Consider the following 24618-nt stretch of genomic DNA (forward strand, 5'->3'; position numbering starts at 1 on the left):
TGCAAGCTTTCCCCCTACAACACTTTGGTTTGTTACTTTTCACCTTACGTCAGTGACACTCAGCTCCTAAGCATGACAGTCTCTGTTGCTGAGCTGATTGGGACCCAAACGGGGGTCATTTCATCAGTTCTAGTCAGATGTTTACAAGTTATAGTAAGAGATTAGTATAAACTCACAAAGGAGAAGAGAGAAATTTTCAAAAGAACCTGCCAGTCTATGAGTTAATTATATCTATTTCCAAAAATTGTATTAATTTTTACTTAAGAAATAATACCAAGAGCCCTAGCCAGTTTGGCTTAGTGGTTAGAGCATCTGCCCGTGGACTGAAGGGTTCGATTCCAGCCAAGGGCATGTACCTCGGTTGCAAGCTTGATCCCCGGCCCTGGTCGGGCACCTTCCGGAAGCAACTGATCTCTCTCTCTCTCTCTTTCTCTCTCCCCCCTATTCTCTCTGAAAAGCAATGGAAAAAGTATCCTCAGTTGAGGATTAAAAAAAAAAGAAATAATACCAATAGAATAGAACATTTTGTTAGCATAATGATCTCTTTCAGCAAGGTAACTACAGACTCAAAGATAAGACATTTAATGTAAAACTGTCAAAGTAACAGCCAAGCTTAAAAAAGAAGAGAGAACCAGGCAGTCATCTTTTCAATTCACTTCATCAATTATATGTTTGTGATTGTGCCCAAATGAGCTTTCTTACATTTTTCTTGACCTTGAATTTGCTTAGTTTGGGAGGGAGGTAGACAGTAAATTTTACTAATTGTTCTCAGCGGTAAGAAGGATTTTTTGCTTTACTGTGCCTGGCTCTTCCTGAAAGAGGAATGAACTCCTTGGCCCTTTCAATGGATCCAGACAAGTCCCGGGAAATGCTCCTTCAGGTCGTGATGTTCTTTCTCTGTTCATCACATTTCCTTGGGATTTTCTTTACCTGCTTTACCTCTGAAATCTTCTTCTTCCTCGGAGATAGCAGGGCCCCTTCTTGCTGCTCAGAGGCCGCGCATAGTCAAGTTTTTCCAGGTCAAGTCCTGCATGCTGTCCATGAACACACACCAGCTCATTCCTGGGTGCTTCCTAGACCACCGCCAAGATTCTGGTCAGATGAATGCTGCACATGGAGGCACAGGTGAGGATGCCCACATCCAGCCTTAGGACTCATGGTTTCTCTTGTCTCCTCAAACAGGAACTGTGTGAATGCAATGGGGCCAATCTTCTCTTTGGCCACTGGGTACCCTAGCTCACATTCCCCCTTTTTGTGTCAAAAGTTTTCTCAGCTTTTGAACTAGTTATCTAGATGCCTATAGCTCTATTCTGGCTGGAAAGATAAAATGCAAAGTCACTAGGAATGGACTTGTAAACTCCTGTCCCTCTGGTTCATCACCTTGACAATAGAGTATTGAACATTATAACATAACAAAACGGTTGAACCACTAAATTACTCTGGGCAAGGCATCCTAAACAGAGACTAAGGTGCTATAAAGAAAATGTCTGGCATTTCAAAATAAGTGGCTTTTTTATGACTGCAGGGTTTTCTCTAGCTTTTGACAGGATATCTATGTGCTTTGTTTGACTGGCAAAGAGCCCGATAGTCTTGACTTGAAAGAAAGCAACTCAGGGTACCATCACCACCACCTAGTCAGCCAACATCAAATATGTATTGAGCAACCACTGAGTGCAAAGATGTTACACTGCACATGCTAAGAAAACACATCTTTCTCTTCAAGGGAAGGCACACTTTAAAGGATGAATCCAAACAAATGAAAACACTCATTTTTCAGTCACTTATATGAGCACAGTGCAAACAGACAGGTTTGACGTGTACAAAAGGGGCTCATTACAAGGTCTACAAATGGGCACATCTTTGCATCCAGCTGTTTCTGTAAATTGTCTGAGTCCCCTACATTTAAAAATGGCATTAAAATCCTGCAGGGACTGTAGAAAAGGAAATAGGATGCACCATTTGCTTAGAAGAGCATCTCAGTGTGATACTGTCAGGGAGCATCGGTGTTCATGTCTAACCTGCTGACCTATTAACTGTCATAGTGACATGCTTAGTGCCTCCTTCTATGGCTCACCAAAAGCTTCCAGGGAGGAGTGTGGTCTGGTATAAGAGCAGGGCTTGAGGGAGACTTGGGTTTGCATCCAGCTTTACCACCTACATATAGTTCGTTCTTTACAGGTAAATGACTAAATCTTGCTTCCATTTCCTTCTCTCTAAAATGGATATCAAAGCATTGAATTCATGTAGTTGTGCAGGGGGAATGAGATCAAGTGAAAAACTATATATAAACACCTGTAGAAAGCCTGAAAGGAACATGAGTTATTTCCCTATTTCCCTCCCTTTGAATTCAAGTGTAGGTGTCAGTGAATGAAGGACACAAGAGCTTTTAGCAACTTGATGTTTCTCCTGTGAATTGTGCATATCTCACTTAAAGTTCACTTCAGTTTCACGGCAACTGTATACAATCACGTATGATCTCTTGTGTTATTTAATGCTTTAATCACTCTATGCATTGGTTATACATTTGACTATACTAGATATTGTCTCCCCAGCTGAATGTAAGGTCCTCGAACACAGGACTTGTTAGAATCTTTCGTACACACATTTTTAGAGTATATTTAAAGTGTTCAATACATATTTTTGTAATAACTAATGTGAATAACATGATAAATGCCTGTGATCACACGATGACGCCTATCTGCTCATCTGCGAGTTTTTGAGGGCAGGCACTGCAGTGTATAGGTTCTTACTGAAGGCCCAGTGTATGGAGGACACTGTCTTTAAACAGCAGTGCTTCCAGTCTCATTGGCCACTATGTCATGATCTTACTCATTTTAGCACTCCTAGGTGCAGCATTGTGTACTGTTGCACATAAAAATATTCTATACACGTTTGATGCATAAAATAATAAATAGTATAAATGTTGATGAAATTGAAACACTTGAGTATAGCTCTATGAAATAAGTGGATATACATATAAATACCATTTATTTAGTGTTTTTCCAGGATCTCAGCTAATAATGAACATATAATATCTCATAATGTTCCCAATAAGCCCATGATGTTGGTTATATCATAATACATGAAGAAACTGAGGCAGACGCATTATATAATTTGCCCAATGTCATGCAGCAGTAAACAGTGAGACTGGGTGTGTGGCTGCAGAACTCCCTGTTTAAACAGCACACCATCCTTCACTACCTGCCCACACCTGTTGATTTAAACAGATTCCTCAGTTTATCACTCAAAACTCTTCAAGCTTCACCTTAATTGACCCTTTCAGATTTATCTCTTATAGTTCAAGACTTCTCCACACAGATCCCATACTCTGGACAAAATGGAACTGGCCACTTCCCCATACATCCCGAACTTTCTCCATTTCAAAATTTTACGAATGGTATTTCCTCAATGTAAAATGCAGCAACCATTTATTAAGAGCAAAGGGAAAACTGCCCGGCCAGGCATGGCTCAGCGGTTGAGCGTCGACCTAGGATCCAGGTGATTGGGGTTCGATTCCCGGTCAGGGCACATGCCCGGGTTGCGGGCTTGATCAATGACTCTGTCATCATTGATGTTTCTATCTCTCTCTCTCCCTCTCCGTTCCTCTCTTTGAAATCAATAAAGATATATTTTTAAAAAAAGAAAAAAAAGAGCAAAGGGAAAACTGAAACCATTTTAAAAAGTATATATCCCTGGCTAGGTGGCACAGTTGGTTGGAGCATCATCCTGTACAACCAAAGGTTCTGGGGTCCATCCCCAGGCAGGGCACATACCTAGGTTGTGGGTATCATCCCTGGTCAGGGTGCGTATGGGAGGCAACTGATAGATGTTTCTCTCACATCAATATTTTTCTCTCTCTCCCTTTCTATCTCTTTAAAAATCAATAAAAGTATATCCTCAAGTGAGGATTAAATATAAATATACAGAAAGAGATACATAATCATTATAAAGGCTAACATTTATTGACCAATTACCATGTGCCCAAAACTGTTAATCCATTTATATAACTACAGGGAGGGGCAAAAGTAGGTTTACAGTTGTGAGTATGCAAAACACAGAGCTTATTCCTGTACTCTTATTTATTAATTATTGTATTATTTTTCATACAAACAACTGTAAATCTACTTTTACCCTACCTGTGTATCATAAATGCAATTATGTATAATAATACATATAGGTATTATCTCCCTGATGCTACAGATGAGGAAACCAAGTGTTAGGAAAGTTAAGTATCGTGTCTAGAACAAGTTAACTAATAAGCAATAGAATCACAACCCAAACTCCAACTGTCTGACAAGGAGCAAGCTGTTAAACATATATACTAGGCTGCATCTGTCTCAAATTCTAATTTGCATTATAGTTGTTTGAGAGTAAATTTTGTATCTCCCTGCTAAACAGTACACTTCTCAGAACAAAGGCTAGATTTTGCATCTCTGAACACCTCCCAGCCCAACACACACACAGTTTTGAGCACAATGTTTGTGAAAGTGATGTAAGTAAAGGCAAAGAATTCTAAAGTAAAATGCCAATTTCAAGGCTCTGGGAAGTCTTGAATCCCTGGGAGGGGCAGCCCCCCATCCCCCCAAGCACCACCTATGTTAAATGTGCGCTCCTTTTGCCCCCGGGGAGACTGACAGGAAGCAGACCTGCAGAAAGAGTCAGCGTGTGGTGGGGCCTCTTCTGTACAGATCCCAGGTGGGAATGACTCGCAGTCCCTCACCTTGGCTGAGTGCTGTGTGGAAAGTGTTGTGGTTTGAGAACATATTGGAACTAACCTTAATTCAGGCTTTTCAAAGATTATAAAGCCTCACAGACTGTAAAATTTTTTAAAGGAACATATTCCCTGGGAGATTTCTTGTATTTCTGGTTACATTGCCAGTAGTCAGTCTGAGATATATGTATTTAAATTAAAGAAAGTTATTTAAACATACCAGAGCCAGAAGATATTATTAAATCTAATTTTGGTTCTAAAAATAGATAAAGACTCAAATCAGCAAAATTTGAGACCAATTCTAATTTTATCTGACCCATCTGGTTACGTGCTGCTTCTTGAGACACTATCAGTGCCCGTGGTATCCCAGAGAACTACCTACCACGGTACATGGAGAAACACCAGACTCAAAGTCAGGAGACACAGATTCAAGGTCAGGTCAGACTGTCACTTAAAGCAGAATAAGCATGAGGAGGTTACCTGGTCCCTGAGCCTCACTTTCTTATGTAAAATGGGATGGTCTGACCTATTGGTTTTGTACTGTTAACACAAAATCCGGCATGAAATGCTTTGCAAATTGTAAGGTCTACAACATAAAATGCTCATCAGTGGGGGCACAATGGTAGCCAACCTCAGGACATATTTGGTTATGAGAGAGAACAGGCTTTCCTGTCTCCACCCGTCCTTTCCTTCCCACCTTTACTGAACCATTTAACAAATATTCACCAAGTACCTAACATGTGCCAGACACTGTACTAGGTGCCGAGAATACAGTGGCAAACTAGCCAGATAAGACGCCTCTAGGGGCGGGGAGGGGGAGAGATGTCAAAGAATGTGTAAATAAATGAGAGCAATTTCAGGGCATGAGCAGGACTAAGAAGGTAATGATAATAAACACAAAGGCCCTTCTGAGGAGATGACAGGAGGGCTGCAGTCGGACTGATCACAGTCTCCAGTACAGGAGGAAACAGTGGGAAAAGTATTCTAGAAAGACACCAGCAACAGCAAGTCCCTAAGGGCAAATGACCTTGGCATGTTCGAGACCCAGAGATGAGCCCCCCCAGAGGTGGAATAACAAACGAGGAGGGGGTGTTAAAGGTAAGTTGGGCACGCAGGATGTAGAGAAAGGGTCTTGGAGACTGTGGTAGGGAATTTAGATTTTATTATAAATTCAGTGGAAAGCCATTGGAAAGTTTTAAGTAGAGAGTGAGTTGATCTGCGTGGTCAGAATACTAGATAAGTAAAAAGGCAGAGTCTTTGTTAACATTGTAGCATTGAGTGTTTTTTGTTGAGAGTCAGAAATATTTAACCTTAAAAAGGTTTTCCTCAGTGGATACTAACAGACATCTCAAACTCAACATGTTCACTATCTAGATTTCTCCCCAGCAGCCTTCCCTCTTTCAGAAATGGTTATTACATGCTTCCAGCTTTCAGAACCAAAACCATGAAGGCATCCTTGATTCATTCAAGGCGTGCCAGCAAAGCCTGAGCCCATTTCTCACGTTCACTGCTACTACCATGGCCCAAGTCCTACTCATCGCCTGCCTGGACCATCGCAGTGGCCTCCTAGCTATCTCCCTGCTTTCACCCTCATCTCACTCCAGTCTATTTTTAACATAGCTGCCAGAGGGACCCTGTTAAAATAAAAGTTAGATAGTATTATTTCTCTGCCCCAAACCCTCCATTGTTCTCTTACCTCAGAGTCAAAGTCAAGGTCCTCATAATACCCTAGGAGGCTTGGTGACACCTTTTCTACTTGCCTCTCTTCCCAAATTTCCTGCCAGTTTTCTGCTCATTTACTCTGCTCCTTGAACACTGATGCCTCCTCCCAGCTCTGGCCTTTGCTCTTCCTGGCCTTACTGCACAAAATATATTCTCTAGATACACATAAGGCTTTCTTTGGCCTCTTTTAGGATTTTACTGAAATTCATATTCTCAATTTAGGTAGGAATTTGATTATTTATATATACCAATTTTTTGTTTTTTAAATGAATATTTGGTATATGTAACTCAAAGTCAAATTTGGCTTATTTTTACCTTAATGACTTCTGCAAAATAGCCACCATTTTACTCGTTGAGTAAATGGACACAGTCTGATGTAATTATATCATTTTCAGTGCCGTTTTTTAATATATATTTTTAAATTTTATTTTTGTTTAAAATATTACAGATGTCCCTTTTTCTCCCCAATGACCCATTCCACCCCCTTCCATCCTCCTCCCCAGTCCCTCTCCACATCATTGTCCGTGTCCTTGGGCTGTGCATATATGCATATAAATTCTTTGGTTACTTTGATAATGCATTCCTAGGATTAAACTTACAAATCCCTTTTTGCATTGAAGGGTTCACATTAAATTAATCTTCTCTATAAACATAATGATAGAAAACGAGGATTGAACTCGTGGATGTGAAGCCTGATGAGGACCAAATCTGCCCAAATATCAGTGATCTCTGGGATACAGTGTCCTCATCACTATGTCATTCCCCTTCAATGGCTTCCCCATTGTCCTTGGGATGAAGGCCAGAATCTTTACTGTGGCCACATAGCCTGGGCCCTGCATGGCTCTCTACCCATCTGATGTCCCACTTCCTCTTTGCTCCCTGCCTTCCAGACATTCCAGACTTCTTTAAGGTAAAGACCTTTGACCATCTCTTTCTTCCTCTCGCCTTAGGACTTTCGCAGATGATAGTCCCATGGACTGGAATACTCTTACCTCCTACTCCATGTATCGTGCTAATTCCTATACTTCAAGTCCCATAGCAACCATCAACCATCACTTCCTTGAGGATGTTTTCCCTGACCTCACTCAACAGGTCAAACCATCCCCTCCATATGTACTCTTATAATAACACAGTCCTCTCCTTTGAAGTGTCTCTCATAGTTGTGGCTTTACATTTAGTAGTTTGATTGTTTGATTATTTTTATCTCACTCACTACACTGTACAAGGACAAAGATTGTGTGCATATTTGCTCTCCAATCCCCAGCATTCACACCCATTTAAGATACTCAGTAATTATTTGTTAAACAAGTAAATGGATGAATAAATATTAAAATGACTAAATAAACAAAAAAAAATCACAATTTAGGGTTTTGAGGGCCTCAATCAGCTTTTAACAGAATATCATCATCTTCCTATATCAGAGCTTTCTAATACACCACTATGGAAAACCATCAATTCACAAAGGAAGATAGAAAGAGAGGAGGAAAGAAATAAAGAATCTATAAAACAGCCAGAAAATAATTAACAAGATGGCAATAGTAAGTCCTTACCTATCAATAATTATTTTAAATATAAATGGATTACATTCTCTATTCAAAGGCATAGAGTGGCTGAATGGATTTTAAAAAATTAAGACCTAACTATACGCTGACTCTGAGGCATTCACATCAGCTTCAAGGACACTCATAGGTTCAAAGTGAAGAGATGAAAATGTATATTCCATACAAATGGAAAACAAAAGAGAGAACAGAGGCAGCTATATTTCTATCAGACAAAATGGACTTTAAGTAAAAAAAAAAAATCTATGATAAAAGACAAAGAAGGTCATTATATAATGATAAAGGGGTCGATTCATCAAGAAGTTTCAACAGTTATAAATATAATGCACCCAACATCAAAGCAAATAATGTATAAAGTGACTACTAACAGATCTGAAGGAAGTAATAGAAAACACTACAATAATAGTAGGGGACTTCCATACCTCACTTTTGTCAATAGATAAATAATCCAGACAGAAAAAAATCAATAAGGAAACATTGAACTTAAACTACGCTTTACACCAAATGGGACTAACAGGCATATTCAGAACATTCTATCTACTGGCAGCAGAATATACATTATTCTCAAGTGTACTTGGAACATTCTCCAGGATAGATTATATGTTAGGTCACAAAATAAGACTTTGCAAATTTTAGGACTGAAATCATATGAAGTATCTTTTCTGACCATAATAGTACAAAACTAGAAATAAATAACAGGAGAAAAACTGAAAATTTTACATATATGGAAATTAAACAACACACTCCTGAAAACCAATGGGTCAAATATGAAATCAAAGGGAAATTTAAAAATCTGGAAATAAGTGAAAATGAAAACACAACATACTTAAATTTATGGAATTTAGCAAACGCAGTTTTAAAAGACAAATTTATAGCAATAAACACCTACATTAAGGAAAATGGTTTCACAAGTAGATTTTAAAAAAACAAACAAACTCATAGATACAGATAACAGATTGGTGGTTGCCAGATGCAGGGGGTGAAGGGTGGGTAAAAGGGGTGAAAGTTGTGTAAAGGTACAAGCTTGAAGTTATAAAATAAATACATCATAGTAACTATAGTTAATACTATACTGTACATTTGGAAGTTACTAAAGAGTAGATCTTTAAAACTCTCATCACAAGAAAAAAAATTTGTAACTATACATGGTGATAAATGTTAACTAGACTTATGTGGAGATCATTTCACAATATATACAAATATCGAATTATTGCAGTGTACACCTGAAACTAATAAAATATTATATGTCAATTGAACCTCAATTTAAAAATTAAATTAGCCCTGGCTGGTTTGGCTCAGTAGTTAGAGCGTCTGTCTGCGGACTGAAGGCTCTTGAGTTTGATTCCAGTCAAGAGCTAGTACTTTTTGGTTGCAGGCTCCAGATGGGGGGTCCGTGGGGGAGGCAACCAATCAATGTGTCTTTTTCACACTGTTTCTCTTTCTCTCTCTCTCTCTTTCTCTCTCTCTCCCTTCCACTCTTCCGGAAAAGCAATGGAAAAAATATCCTTGGGTGAGGATTTTAAAATTTATGACTTAATTTACTTAAAAAATAAGTGTTTAGGGAGGAAACAAGATGGCGGCATAGGTAACAGCTGCATGCTCTGCCTCCCGCAACCACATCAAATTACAACTAAAATACAGAACCACCATCACTCAAAACCTCCTGAAATCTGGCTGAACAGAAGCCCCACAACCAGGGAACTGAAGGAGCATCAAGACCAGGAGGAGGGGCGCAGACGAGGGCGGATTGGGCCTGAATCCTGCAGACGCGGCCGTGGGCCCACACCCAGTGCCGCGGTTGAAACCTGGGAGGGAATCTCAGCGGCGGGGGTTTCCTGGAGGAGCGAGGGGTCCAGCCCCACAGCAGGCCCCCAGCCCAGGGCTCCAGGTCCGGGAAGAGACGTCCCCACAACTCCGGGCTGTGAAACCAGCGGGGACTGTGGCTGAGCGTCACGGAGGCTGCGGGAGCCCCAGCAGCTCCTCCTAAAGGGCCCGGCACGGACTCACTCGGACGCTCCCTCTGAGCCCAGCGCCGGGCAGCAGCCGGAAAGGACCCGGGACACTCGGGGAGGAACTAACCTGCCTGAAATCCAGGTGAGAGGTGGAGGGGCGGCTTCCTCCCAGGGAAGAGAACTGGCAGAGGCCATGGCTCCTTTGGCGAGTCCTCCCCGCACACAGCCGGCAGGCAGACGCCACATTTGAATCGCCAGCACCTGACTCCCACCTTTGGCCCCGCCCCGTGATTCCCGGAGGCCCCGCCACTCCCCACCTGCAGCTCATCCGGGCCATTTCCAGGGGCTTTTCTATGCAAGTGGCCTCTCCAGCCTCATGCTTAGGACTTTCCTAAAATCTCTCAAACAAGCAGCAGCAGACCCCATACGCTTGATAAGCGGCCCCAGGCCTGGCACTAGTGGCAGCCTGCATTGGCTCATAGCTTGGCCTCTCCTGGACAACGCAAAGCCCAGCACAAGTAGCAGCCAACTACTGTTTGCTGTGTAGCTCATGCTGGGTGGCCCTGGGCAAGGCACTGCCAGAGGCTGACTTTGCACCTCCCAGGAGGCCCCAGAGACGATGAACCTGGTGGTCAGACTCAACCACGCTGGATTACAACCCTACCACATCCACGAGTGACACTCAAGGGGCGCACTTGGTGAACACTAAAGCTCCACTGAAGTAAATCCTGCTCCATAGGGGTGTCTCCAGCACAGCAGCTCTTTGGCTGTAGTGGCAGCTGGTCCTCACAGCTGATTGGTCTGGGGGTCAATTCCTCCCAGTGACACCAACAGCAACCAAGGCTCAACTACAACAGGACAGTGCACACAGCCCACACAGGGGAGCACCTAGAAGGCCCAGCTCAGGTGACTAGGGAGGCTGAACCTCTGGCCCCTCAGGACACCTACTACACAAAGCCACTCTACCAATTCCAGGAGACATAGCAGCTCTACCTAATACATAGAAACAAACACCTGGAAGCAGCCAAAATGTGGAGGCAAAGAAACATGTCACAAAAGAAAGAACAGAAGGAATCTCTAGAAGAGGAACTAAATGAAATAGATCCAAGCAAGCTAACAGATACAGAGTTCAGAATTTTGTTTATAAGAATGTTTAAGCAGACTATTAGGGAAATAACTGAGAAAATCGGTAACATAATAAAGTACCAATTTGAAATGAAGGCTACACAAACTGAAATGAAGAATAATTTACAGGGAATCAACAGGAGAGTAGAGGATGCTGAGAATCAAATCAGCAATTTGGAACATGAGGAAACAAAAATCACCCAACCAGAAGAGCAAAAAGAAAAAAGAACCCAGAAATATGAAGATAGTATCAGGAGCCTCTGGGACAACTTCAAGAGGCCCAACATTCGTATGGCTGCAACTACAGCCAAAGAGCTGCTGTGCTGGAGACACCCCTATGGAGCAGGATTTACTTCAGTGGAGCTTTGGTATTCACCAAGTGCACCCCTTGAGTGTCACTCATGGATGTGGTAGGGTTGTAATCCAGCGTGGTCGAGTCTGACCACCAGGTTCATCGTCTCTGGGGCCTGCCGGGGGGTGCGAAGTCAGCCTCTGGCAGTGCCTTGCCCAGGGCCACCCAGTATGAGGTACATAGCAAGAATTTGAAAACCTATTTGAAAAAATAATTACAGAAAACTTCCCCTACTTGGGGAAAGAAATCGACTTACAAGTCCAGGAAGCACAGAGGGTCCCAAACAAGAGGAACCCAAAGAGGCCCACACCAAGACACATTATAATTAAAATGCCAAAGGTTAAAGACAAAGAGAGAATCTTAAAAACAGCAAGAGAAAAATAGTTACCTTCAAGGGAGCACTCATACGACTGTCAGCTGATTTCTCAACAGAAACCTTGCAGGCCAGAAGGGAGTGGCAAGAAATGTTCAAAGTGATAAAAAACATGGAACTACAACCAAGATTGCTCTACCCAGCAAAGCTATCATTTAGAATTGAAGGTCAGATAAAGAGCTTCACAGATAAGAAAATGCTAAAGGAGTTCATCACCACCAGACCAGCACTACAGGAAAAGTTGAAGAGTCTTCTTTAAGAAGAAGCTAATGAACAAGAGAATCTGACGAACTAAATAGATCCAGAGACACTGACGCATGCAACAGATGATCATATTTCAGAGGAAAGAGGGAAGGGGCATGGAGGGTGGGAAGAGATTAACCAAAGAAGTTATATGCATATATGCATAACCCATGGACACAGTCAATAATGGGGCGAAGGCCTGGGGAGGGTGTGGGAGTGAGGTGGAGGGGGTCAATTGGGGGGGGGAAATGGTCTCCTTTAATACTCTCAACAATAAAGATAAATTTTAAAATAAATGTTTATAAAATAGATTTAATTAATTAATTTAATTAATGAGAAGTTTTGCCTAATTAACCTATATAACTTGGAAACCTTAAAATCCATAAGTGGAAAATAAAAATGTTTTATTATAGCAATTTAAATACACTTTTATGTGGCAAAATATACTATAAGTAAATAGATATAAATTATATGGGGGAAAGCTCTTTGTGATGTAGGTGAGAAATAAATGTTAATATCTATATTTTACAGAGATATTTCCCAAACTGAAAAACAAAAAAGTTTCAATTAAAAAATGAGCAGAGAATTTAATTAATAAATCAAAGAGCCTGGCCGGGCATAGCTCAGCAGTTGACTGTCAGCCTAGGAGATCTCAGTTCGATTCCCAGGCAGGGCACATGCCTGGGTTGCAGGTTCGATCCCCAGCAGGGGGTGTGCAGGAGGCAGCCGATCAATGACTCTCTCATCATTGATGTTTCTCTCCCTCCCTCTTCCTTCCTTCCTCTCTGAAATCAATAAAGATATATATTTTTTTAAATAAAATTAATAAATCAAAGAAAACAAATGACAATAAACTCAAATTCAGTGGTGGTATATAGGAATAAAAATTAAAGTAACATTGAGATATTATTTTATACAGACCACATTGGCAGGATGCAAGACCACTATTTCTTTTGGAGATAAAAGTGAGAATGCTCACAACTTGTTGATGGCAATTAAAAGTACTATGAAATATTTGAAAAGTAATCTAGCAACACATTTCTAAATTAAATTATTAATACTCTTTGATGTATCAATTTTACTTCTGAAAATAATTTTGTAGAAATAAAAGCACCAGCCTGGCTGGGTGTGGCTCAGCCGTTGAAGTTCAATTCCTGGTCAGGGCACATCCCCAGGTTGCGGGCTCGATCAATGACTCTCTCATCATTGATGTTTCTATCTCTCTCTCCCTCTCTCTTCCTCTGTCTGAAATCAATAAAGATATATTTTTTTTAAAGAGAAAGGTTTCAGTCTGAAGTCTTAAAATCATCATGTCAATAACTCTCATTAAATACCAAAACGAAGACCAGCAAAATCTAAAAATAACCTTAAAATTGAGAATGGAGACTAAACCAAAAACTATGAGGAAGGCAAAAACAAAAAGACAAATTTACCTAAGAACTCACCTCTTTCAAATGTTCTGAATCTGCTTCTCTTTCACCTGTTCCTGCTGAAGAAATCAGACAAGGAGGAAGGCTGGGGCTGAAGGCCATGAGGTCCGTCTTGGGCGCGCCCTCCCCAGAGCACACCCGCGGCCGCCTCTGCTGCGAGGCCGACCAGCTGCCCCCCGCGCCCGGGCACACCAGCCTGGGCTGCCCCGGCCCGCACGCGGCCCCGCTCGGCGCCGCCGAGCACCGCACGGCCGTGTACAGCAGCAGCGTGAGCACCAGCAGGCTGGACACCGCGCAGATGGCGACGATCAGGTACACGTTCACGTCCACCAGCGCCGCCTCCGAGCCCGCGGCGCCCGCAGACACCGACACAGAGGCCTTGGGCGCCTGGCCGCCGTCCACCAGCGACAGCAGCACGGTGGCCGTGGCCACCAGCGCCGGCTCGCCGTGGTCCTTCACCAGCACCAGCAGGCGCTGGCGCGGCGCGTCCGACTCGTCCAGGGCGCGCGTCGTGCTGATCTCGCCCGTGTACAGCCCCACGCGGAACGGGCTGCGCGCGCCGCCCGCCGCCGCCTGCAGCTCGTAACACAGCCACGCGTTGTAGCCCGAGTCCGCGTCCACCGCGCGCACCTTCGCCACCACCTGGCCCGCGCCCACCGACCGCCACACCAGCTCGCTCGGCCCGCCCGCCCCGCCACCCGCCCCGGGCGGCAGCAGCGCGGGCGCGTGGTCGTTCTCGTCCAGCACGAACACCTGCAGCGTCACGGTGCTGCCCAGAGGCGGCGCGCCCGCGTCGCGCGCGCTCACCTGGAACTGCAGCAGCTCCAGCTCCTCGCGGTCCAGGGGCTGCAGCGCGTACACGCGGCCGCTCTCCGCGTGCACGGACACGTAGCTCGACAGCGCGCGCTCGCCCGCCCGCCGCTCCACCAGCGAGTAGGACACCAGCGCGTTCTCCTGCGCGTCCCGGTCGCGCGCCGACACCGTGAAGATGTGGCAGCCGGGCGGGTTGTTCTCCTTCACGAACACCGTGTACTCGCGCTGCGCGAACTCCGGCGCGTTGTCGTTCACGTCGGCCACCTCCACGCACACGCTGGCTGTGGCCGACAGTGAAGGCGAGCCCCCGTCCCGCGCGGTCACCACCACAGCATAGTCCGCCACGCTCTCGCGGTCCAGGGCGCCGTCCAGCACCAGTGAATAGTAATTCTTGAAGGTGGACACCAGCTTGAAGGGGACATGAGGTGTTAGTGAGCAGGTAACCTGCCCGTTAGCGCCAGAGTCACGATCGGACACACTAATCAAGGCGATGACAGTGCCCAGCTGAGCATCCTCTGGGACAGGGAGCGACAGAGAAGTGATAGTAACTTCTGGGACGTTATCATTTATGTCTAGTATTTCCACCAAAATGGTACAATGACCCGCCAAAGGAACACTTCCCTGGTCAAGTGCATCCACTGATAATTCATAAAATTTCTTTTCTTCAAAATCCAGTGTACCTTTTGTCCTAATTTCTCCACTGTTAGGATTTATGATAAATGCATTCAACACTGCAGGTGACACAGGCCTTCTAAATGAGTAGATTATGTCTCCATTTTTACCATCGTCGGGATCTGTGGCATTTAGCTTGAACACTAATGTTCCATTAACTGCGTTCTCTAAAACTCTCACCTTGTAAATGAATTTGTCAAATTCTGGGGCGTTGTCATTCACATCCAGAATTGTGATCAGCAGCTGAACTGTGCCCGTCAGCTCAGGTTTACCTCCATCGTTGGCTGTCAATAATAACCTATGTTCCTGAATTTCCTCTCTGTCCAATGATTTCCTCAACACAAGTGATAACGAAGACGTTTGTTCACGATTGTTTTGTGTGTCCAAAGCGAAATAATCGTTAGGATCGATTCGGTAAGTCAAGGCTGAGTTTACTCCAACATCTGCATCGGATGCGCCATCTAGTGGAAAGCGAGTTTCCGGAGGTCTAGATTCTGCAATAATTATTCTTTTCTTATTTTCAGGGAACACAGGCGGGTTGTCGTTAATGTCCGTCACCTCCACCTCCACGTGGAAAACCCGCAGCGGCCTCTCCACGATCACCTCCAGGTGGATGCTGCACTCCGCGCTGCGCCCGCACAGCTCCTCGCGGTCGATCCGAGAATTCACGAACAAAATGCCATTCTGCAGATTCACCTCCAGAAGGTCCCCGCGGCCTTTGGGCGCCACGCGGAACAGGCGCGGCACCAGCTCCGCCAGCTCCAGCCCCAGGTCCTGCGCGATGCGGCCCACGAAGGTGCCGTGCTTGGCCTCCTCGGGGACCGAGTAGCGCACCTGGCCGCGCCCGGCCTCCCAGGCTGCGAGGAGCAGAAGCGAGAGCAGCAGGCGCCGGGCTCCTGGGCCTCCTCGCCAAGAAAACAGCATGGTACGCTCAAAAGGCTTTGGAGGTATCTGAAGTATATAGAATACCTTACCTCAAGCTGACTCTCAAGATCCAATTTCACGGCCTTCTTTGTGGGAGAATTCGCTAGAGGATTTCCACTATATGCCAAATTTTCTGCAGGAAGGAAAAAGCCGAGGAGCTTTCTTCGAGGAAACGTTCTCAGTGAAGAGCGACACCATGCGCATGAATGTGTAAGTGTAAAATGGTTCCACCTTCCTATTTTCCGTTTATGTAGGGGGCTTTTTTCTTGCGTTTCGAGAAGTTTTTCATTGCAGATAGGTAATTGGGGATTAAAATGTTTTTCTTTCCAAAAGCAGTAAATCACTGTATTCTGCTCAGCATTGATTGTTAGCTGAAAATTGATCGATGAGTTCCTTTTTTCACAAATATGTTTTTTCATGTGTAAAACTTCCATGTAGAATTTTAAGAGGGAGAATATTCTACATTCACTTTTGGAAATCAGCCTCTACTTCTGCAAAGCTTTGTAGGTTTTGGTGGGAATGTACTTTTCCTGTAATATTTTTGAGACCTGCTCACACAACAGCCATTGACTCCAAATGGAAATATAACCAATCACATAATAAAATGGATGAACATGGAAAATAATCGTAAGTGATAAACTGGATTTTAAATAAATGTCATGTTTATAAAGTCCCCCAAAAATGACTATGAAATGTGAATAAACTATTTATATTTCAAGTAAGTGTCCAATGTGTGTAGGAGTTTACATGTGAATGTGTGTGTGCATAAACACAATTTAGGCCATTTAGATATAACAATGCTCTAAAGTTCTGGATTATCTTTGTATAAAACATGTCAATAACTAGCATGCCAAGAACTATATATTTGGTGAAATATAAATTACTATCAATAGGTTAAACTTCCCTCTTCTCTTCCCCTTCTTACACCATCACTGGAGAAAATCTTACTATCATTTAAATTGACTGATTTTCCAAGCAACAACAAGTTGACATGGATGCTAACACAAGGAAGAGAGGAAGGGAATATTACTTTTACCTATTGCTATCACTATCTTTACCAGGCCCGGAAGTTCCAGGCCAAATAGTGCTATGAAAGATGTAGAATGGCTCCAATTATTCTCTTGCCTGTTCTGTGCACAACTCCGCAGGAAATAATAGTTGGGTTCATTTCTGCATCTTTGCTCCACTCTGAAAATTTGACTAAAGTATTTGATGTTCTCTTACGTTCATCTTCCTCTTCTGCTCCATTACTTTTGTTAACATAGCTTTACTCTTTTGTTTCTATTGATTTCTTTTTATTGATTTTTAGAGAGGAAGGGAGAGGGAGAGAAAGATCAATTGGCTGCCTCCTGCTTGCCTCCAGCCAGGGTATGTGCCCTGACCAGGAATTGAACCAGCAATCTTTTGAGTGCATGGGACAACACCCAACCAACTGAGCCACACCAGCCAGGGCAACATAGCTTTACTCTTATAGTGGGAATAACCCCTTGATTCTTTCCCATTGTTCTTGGTTATCAGGCCCTAAGTTGTCTCACTTACCTTTCCATCTAACCTAGACTACATAGCCACCCATTTAAAACATGCCCTAGCAGATACTCACCTACTTATACTATTAGACCTCTAATATTTTCTTTAGCTTCCAACACACAACCTAACTATCCATTTTCTCCATTCCTCCTATTGAACTTCTCAGTATAAGAGTCACTTAACCATGATGGCTACATTCTCTACAGGTTTACTCTCACTTTTACCTCGACTGGGCCCTCAGATGAATGAATGCATAATTATTCCCTGTGCTACAGAGATTCTTCCATATTCTCTTCCCTTGTCTCAAATTCCCAACCTCATTCCCACCGACTGCTTCTCAGATGATTTACAGAAAGTAATAAGTCATCCATATGAACTCAATGTCTCTCCTCTTATATCTCTTCTTATTTTCATTCCCTACTAAGGAACAATGGTCCCCACTTTTAAGGCAAACCCTACACTCTTTTAAAATTATTCTCTATTCTATTTTCCTTCACATTTTTCATCTTCATCTTCAGTCTTTTTCTGCTGTCTCATCCTCAGTATCTTCTTTACTTGCTCCTTTCCCTCACACTACAAAAATGCTCAAGTGTTTTTAACTAATATATACATTTCAGGGGGAGCCTGTTCTTTTTTCTCCTCATTACCTCTAACTTCGAACATTTACATGACATATTGCACTTTGAGTTTTATTTCAGTTGTCAACCATCTTATGATTTTAAGCCTACTGTAGTAGGTTCAGTGGTGGCCCTCCAAAAGATATGTCCACATCTTAATACTTGGAATCTGTGGATATTACTTACATAGCAAAAAAAAAAAAAGTGAATAAGTTAAGGGTTTGAGAGGAAGCACTTACCCCAGATTATGCAGGTGGACCCTAAAGTTCAATTACATGTATCCTTATTTTTAAAAAACATATAGAGGAGAAGATGAGGCAATGTGATCACAGAGGCAGAAGCCATAAGAAACAGCAGATTCTCCCTTTGAACTCCAGAGTGGGTACAGCCCTGCCAATACTTTGATTTTGAATCTCTGGCCCCCAAAACCATGCAAAATAAGTTTTTGTTGTCTTAAGCCAGTTTTTGTTACAGCGACCCCAGGAACATATCTTCCTACCTAAATACTTGGACACATTGCTTTTCATTTTTCCATCTCTTTGGTGACTTTACTTTTCCATGGATGTATTTTTTCCCTGAGGGAAAGACTCACAAGTCTACATCCATGATCTCCCCTGAGTTCCAATCACATATGGTATTCTCCTAGAAACTCAAGAGTACTATTTTCTTAAACATTCCTCTCTAGTCCTGAGCTTCACAAACACACACAAGTTGTTTCTCTGGCTTAATTCTGCATCTTGGTTAAGGCAATCTCATCTTCCCAGGTGACCAAACTAAAAAAGTTAGTCATCTGCTCTTGTATTTCTCTTATCATTGTATTGAATCAGTCATTATCTGGCTGCTTCTACTTTGCTAATGCCTCTTCCATGTGTTTCTCTCAATACATTTCAACCGTCATAACTTAAGTCTTCATTGCTTGATACCTAAAGTATTAGAAAATATTCTTTACTAGCTTTCCTTCCTTCAAAACCTCCCCTGCTCCAATCCGTCAATGAAGTACACATTCACTAGAGCAAACTCTGCTCATTTATTCATACTTATCTCTCCAATTGTAACACCTTCCTGTTGAAATGTTACCTATCCTTCGGGCACCCTTCAATAAAACAGTATCTAATCTCTGGGGCCCATCCCAACTTCTACAATGAAGTTTCTTCCAATACCGTATATTTATTTCAAATGTATTGATTGAACATATGCTGTATTCCATGGCCTAAACTAAAGATATGTGAAAGAATAGTAGGAAAAAGGCAGGAAAGCTTGATGCCTCCACTACAAGGTTGAAGGATTTAAGACTATTCTCTGGTCAAAGAGAAGTTTCTGGATGTTTTCGTGGAAGAAAGTTACAACATATAAAATGCACTTAGAACATTCACCTGATAATAGTCTTAGAGCAGTAGTATGCCACAATGGGTTTGGGATCCTCCCAAACTGGTTTGAGCCACTTCTAACTATCTATGTGCCTTAATCTTCAGGTTTCTCATCAGTGAAATGACAATGATAAATATTCTACTGGCACCATTTGGCTGATTTGATAATTAAATGAGATAATACAATTAAATACTTAGCACAAGTCCTGGAAAATAATAGGGTATCAATAAATGTTCTTATATTGCATTGTATAAAAATGTCACTATTATAAGATACACCATATTACTTATGTGCTACAAATAAAGAAAAACAGCTAGGTAAATTATTATAAACCATCAATTATAAGATGCATCCTGATTTTGGTGGTTATAATAATATTTTGAATATGAAATGACTTTATTATATTTTATGTAAATAAATATAGTATGATAGCCATTTCTACTTGAAGGAAAAAAGGCACTTCATGAGAACAATAACAAAAAATATTTCATTGTAGAATTAATAACATAATTATTGTTGATCTAATACCTGGAATAGGATTGTACTGAAATTAGAATGGTGACCAACGAGACTATTTTACAAGCCTATGCACATAAAGAACAGTAAGGAATCCACTAAATGGTATCTGGAAACTCTCTGTATTGATCTTATAAATTTTCTGTAATCATGAAATTAAGTTCAAATTAAAAATGAATATAAGAGTGATCAAACATTGTGGACAGTTTTATTGTAGTGTACTAATATTTTCAAGGCTAATAATTCATAGATAATAGAAAAAATGAATTTTTTTTAGAACTAGAAATTTTTTAAGTGTGATGATCAATGGCTTCCAGTTCATTTATATACCTCATTCGTCAAAACATGAAAAATTGGGCAAATGCATGAAAGGTCAAAAGACTAAGAATGATCCTATCACATAGGAGGAGATATCGACCATTTAAAGGGTAACATGGGTGGGGGAGGAAAAGAGGATCTATTTATACCTTAACAAAAAGTTCTTAAAAGGAGCAAATATATATCAATGACTTACTTCACTGGAAGAATTTAAACCATCTTCTACTGACTGTGGAAGGCTGGGGCTGAAGGCCATGAGGTCCGTCTTGGGCGCGCCCTCCCCAGAGCACACCCGCGGCCGCCTCTGCTGCGAGGCCGACCAGCTGCCCCCCGCGCCCGGGCACACCAGCCTGGGCTGCCCCGGCCCGCACGCGGCCCCGCTCGGCGCCGCCGAGCACCGCACGGCCGTGTACAGCAGCAGCGTGAGCACCAGCAGGCTGGACACCGCGCAGATGGCGACGATCAGGTACACGTTCACGTCCACCAGCGCCGCCTCCGAGCCCGCGGCGCCCGCAGACACCGACACAGAGGCCTTGGGCGCCTGGCCGCCGTCCACCAGCGACAGCAGCACGGTGGCCGTGGCCACCAGCGCCGGCTCGCCGTGGTCCTTCACCAGCACCAGCAGGCGCTGGCGCGGCGCGTCCGACTCGTCCAGGGCGCGCGTCGTGCTGATCTCGCCCGTGTACAGCCCCACGCGGAACGGGCTGCGCGCGCCGCCCGCCGCCGCCTGCAGCTCGTAACACAGCCACGCGTTGTAGCCCGAGTCCGCGTCCACCGCGCGCACCTTCGCCACCACCTGGCCCGCGCCCACCGACCGCCACACCAGCTCGCTCGGCCCGCCCGCCCCGCCGCCCGCCCCGGGCGGCAGCAGCGCGGGCGCGTGGTCGTTCTCGTCCAGCACGAACACCTGCAGCGTCACGGTGCTGCCCAGAGGCGGCGCGCCCGCGTCGCGCGCTCTCACCTGGAACTGCAGCAGCTCCAGCTCCTCGCGGTCCAGGGGCTGCAGCGCGTACACGCGGCCGCTCTCCGCGTGCACGGACACGTAGCTCGACAGCGCGCGCTCGCCCGCCCGCCGCTCCACCAGCGAGTAGGACACCAGCGCGTTCTCCTGCGCGTCCCGGTCGCGCGCCGACACCGTGAAGATGTGGCAGCCGGGCGGGTTGTTCTCCTTCACGAACACCGTGTACTCGCGCTGCGCGAACTCCGGCGCGTTGTCGTTCACGTCGGCCACCTCCACGGACACGCTGGCTGTGGCCGACAGCGAAGGCGAGCCCCCGTCCCGTGCGGTCACCACCACAGCATAGTCCGCCACGCTCTCGCGGTCCAGGGCGCCGTCCAGCACCAGCGAATAGTAATTCTTGAAGGTGGACACCAGCTTGAAGGGAACGTGGGGTGACAGGGTGCAGGTCACCTGCCCATTGGCGCCAGAGTCATGGTCAGACACGCTGATCAAGGCAAGGACTGTGCCCACTTGAGCATCCTCTCGAACCGGGAGTGAGAGCGAAGTGACCGATACCTTGGGTGTATTGTCATTGAGGTCTAAAACTTCCACCAGGACTGTGCAGTGACCTGCCATGGAAGGAATCCCTTTATCAATGGCGTTAACATAAATTTCATATTCATTATTCTCTTCAAAATCCAGTTTCCCAAAAGTTCTGATTTCTCCTGTTTCTGGATTTATTGAAAACATGCATTTCTCACTCGCTGGCAAAATCATTCTGATTCCATAGGAAATTTCTCTGTTCAGTCCTTCGTCTCGATCAGAAGCGTTTAGCTGAATCACTCTCGTGTCATTTGGGACATTTTCAAACAGCACCACTTTATAGCCAGGCTTATCAAACTCCGGAGCATTGTCATTCACATCCAGGATGGTTATCTGAATAGGAACAGAGCCTGTTAGCTCGGGTTTACCGCCATCCAAGGCGGTCAGCAATATATGAAGTTCTGGCGTTTCCTCTCTATCCAAGGACTTCTGAAGAACCAGTTCAGGCAATATACTTTTATCGTTTTTCGTCATTATTTTGAGAGTAAAATACTCATTTAGACTTAACCTGTAAGTCAGAAGAGAGTTTACCCCGATATCCGCATCAGACGCGCCCTCTAGAGGAAAATGCGAGTCCAGAGGCGCAGATTCAGAAATAAGTACCTTTTGTTCTCCGCTGAACTCCGGGGGGTTGTCGTTAATGTCCCTCACCTCCACCTCCACGTGGAAAACCCGCAGCGGCCTCTCCACGATCACCTCCAGGTGGATGCTGCACTCCGCGCTCCGCCCGCACAGCTCCTCGCGGTCGATCCGAGAATTCACGAACAAAATGCCATTCTGCAGATTCACCTCCAGAAGGTCCCCGCGGCCTTTGGGCGCCACGCGGAACAGGCGCGGCACCAGCTCCGCCAGCTCCAGCCCCAGGTCCTGCGCGATGCGGCCCACGAAGGCGCCGTGCTTGGCCTCCTCGGGGACCGAGTAGCGCACCTGGCTGATCCCAGCCTCCCAGAGTGAGAAGAGCAGAAGCGACAGGAGCAGGCGCCGGGTCCCCGTGCCTCCTCGCCAGGTAAACACCATGGCAGACGCGGAGACCTCTGAGGCTGGAGGGTCAGTTTTAAGGGATCGCTGGTCAGGAGCCTTTAGGAGCAGTCAGTCTCCCTCTGCTGTAAGTGCAGCTCGTCAATTCCACCCACAATTCCGGTTGATGTGGAGTCGATCCTATTCTGTGAATGGTTGGAATCCGGGCTCCGAGGCAAAAATTTTCCCTTTCCACCTTTTGAGCATACAGCGACATCATGTGACTGATTGTGTACGTACAAGGAAGATCCTGAGGTTCTTTTTAGTTTAGCCACTTCCCAGATCACTTTATGTTGTTTCTTTTGGATACTTTCCATGTTTGGATACTTTCATGGATCATTTGTAAGTGCCTTTTTTTAAACATATGATATTAGAGACAACACACAAATGTTTCCATCATTACGCAGTTTTTAAAAAATATTCTGCTTCAAAGTCTATCGTAAAATAATAATTGACATGGGTATGTCAGAAGCTACTGTTTAGCTCTCATGAAGAATTAAATAAAGAAAACTGTCATCACTCCTGCCACTATCATTTATAATCCTCCCTTGCAATGACTTTTATCCTGCAGAAGCACTTCACCAGAGGACTTCAGGAGAAAGGAAAGAATTCCCTCATTTAGTAACGGAAAAGAAACTTAATATTTCATTCATTCATATAAATTATTTTATTCATAAATCTGGTGAATATTAGAATTCATCATAAATATGGAAGATGTCATTGTTGTTGGTTCCTTGATGCTCAAATATGATGACTGTACAATTGTTCTCATTCCCATAATATGTTAAGATGAGGATTGAGTACAGATTCTGGAAAGTTTTACTCTAGCAGCTCTAAAGGTTTTCATGTAAAATGTTAACGCCTTCAGATTTCACAATATTCTAAAGTGGTGGTGGAGTTCTCATGAAATGTTTTGGAGCCTAAGCTTACTGACTAAAGTCAAAAGAATATTAGCTTCATAATAACCTTTTGGTTTCCCTCTAAATTTTTCCCTTCAGGGCACTTACCAGTTACTCAGAATATGCCTGTCTTCAAAAAATTAGGTGACTATGATGAAAAGGAAAATTAAAAAAACTCTTCAGAATTGTATTTATTAATTCAAGACCAGTTTTAAGGGGAAATAAAACTGATAGGCTCCCACAGCTAGGTGTAAACAATATAGATTTTATAAACTCACTAAAATTCAAGCAAAAAAATCTTTAAACCAATAATTTGTCACCATTCCTTCCATGTATAATAATAATAATGATAATAAAGGGAACTGAAATATGAAATCTTTATAAAACCAGAAAATGATAACAAAGAATGGTTCTACAATTATAAGATAACAAGTCAACTATAAAACTGGCTCTTAATTAATCAAAAATACTGATTAATTTTGAATTTGATGCTATCAAAATATTAAATTTTCTAGTATCACCCTCAAGCTTCTTTATTTTCTATCTTCCATTTTCAAAAATAGTCAATGTACCATAAATGCTAAGGAACTTTACTGAAAAAGTGGGGTGTTATGTAGTTCTCACAGACTGTTAGACATAATTAAATTACTAAACAGATAGGAACATCTAAATATAGTTTACTACCTAAACAATTGAACCAGAAAATAGGTTGAAATGATAATTTTACAATTGAGAATATAATCCTGAAACTGAATAAGTGTAAGATCACTAAATTTGTAGAAGTTAGTTAACACATTAGAAATGTCAAAAATGTGCATTGATTACTTATGTACTGTAAATACAATGATTTTCACAATTTAAAACTACTTAAAATATTCCAGTATCTTTGTTTATTAGATTTAAATGGCCTTGGGTCATTCCAAGAACTTTGTTTGGA

At 43.5% G+C, this 24618-nt stretch overlaps 1 protein-coding gene across 11 annotated transcripts in view; it reads right to left on the reverse strand.

Moving 5' to 3' along the window:
- LOC308555968 (protocadherin alpha-C2) overlaps window positions 1-24618 on the reverse strand; it is a gene marked incomplete at its 5' end in the record, with an annotated part of 195225 nt that overhangs the window by 94206 nt on the left and 76401 nt on the right. The window contains one exon of one of the 11 annotated variants that reach the window (XM_081134812.1): window positions 20419-22782. The exons of 8 other annotated variants lie outside the window; for them this stretch is intronic. In XM_081134812.1, coding sequence (XP_080990938.1) covers window positions 20419-22782 — 2364 coding nt within the window. Of the gene's footprint in view, window positions 1-13482; window positions 15877-20418; window positions 22783-24618 lie in introns of those variants that run through there. 2 more of the 11 variants (XM_081134801.1, XM_081134809.1) reach the window with 2 other exon arrangements.

This window comes from Miniopterus schreibersii (assembly GCF_964146895.1).
Source record: "Miniopterus schreibersii genome assembly, chromosome: 4".
Lineage (NCBI taxonomy): Eukaryota > Metazoa > Chordata > Mammalia > Chiroptera > Miniopteridae > Miniopterus > Miniopterus schreibersii.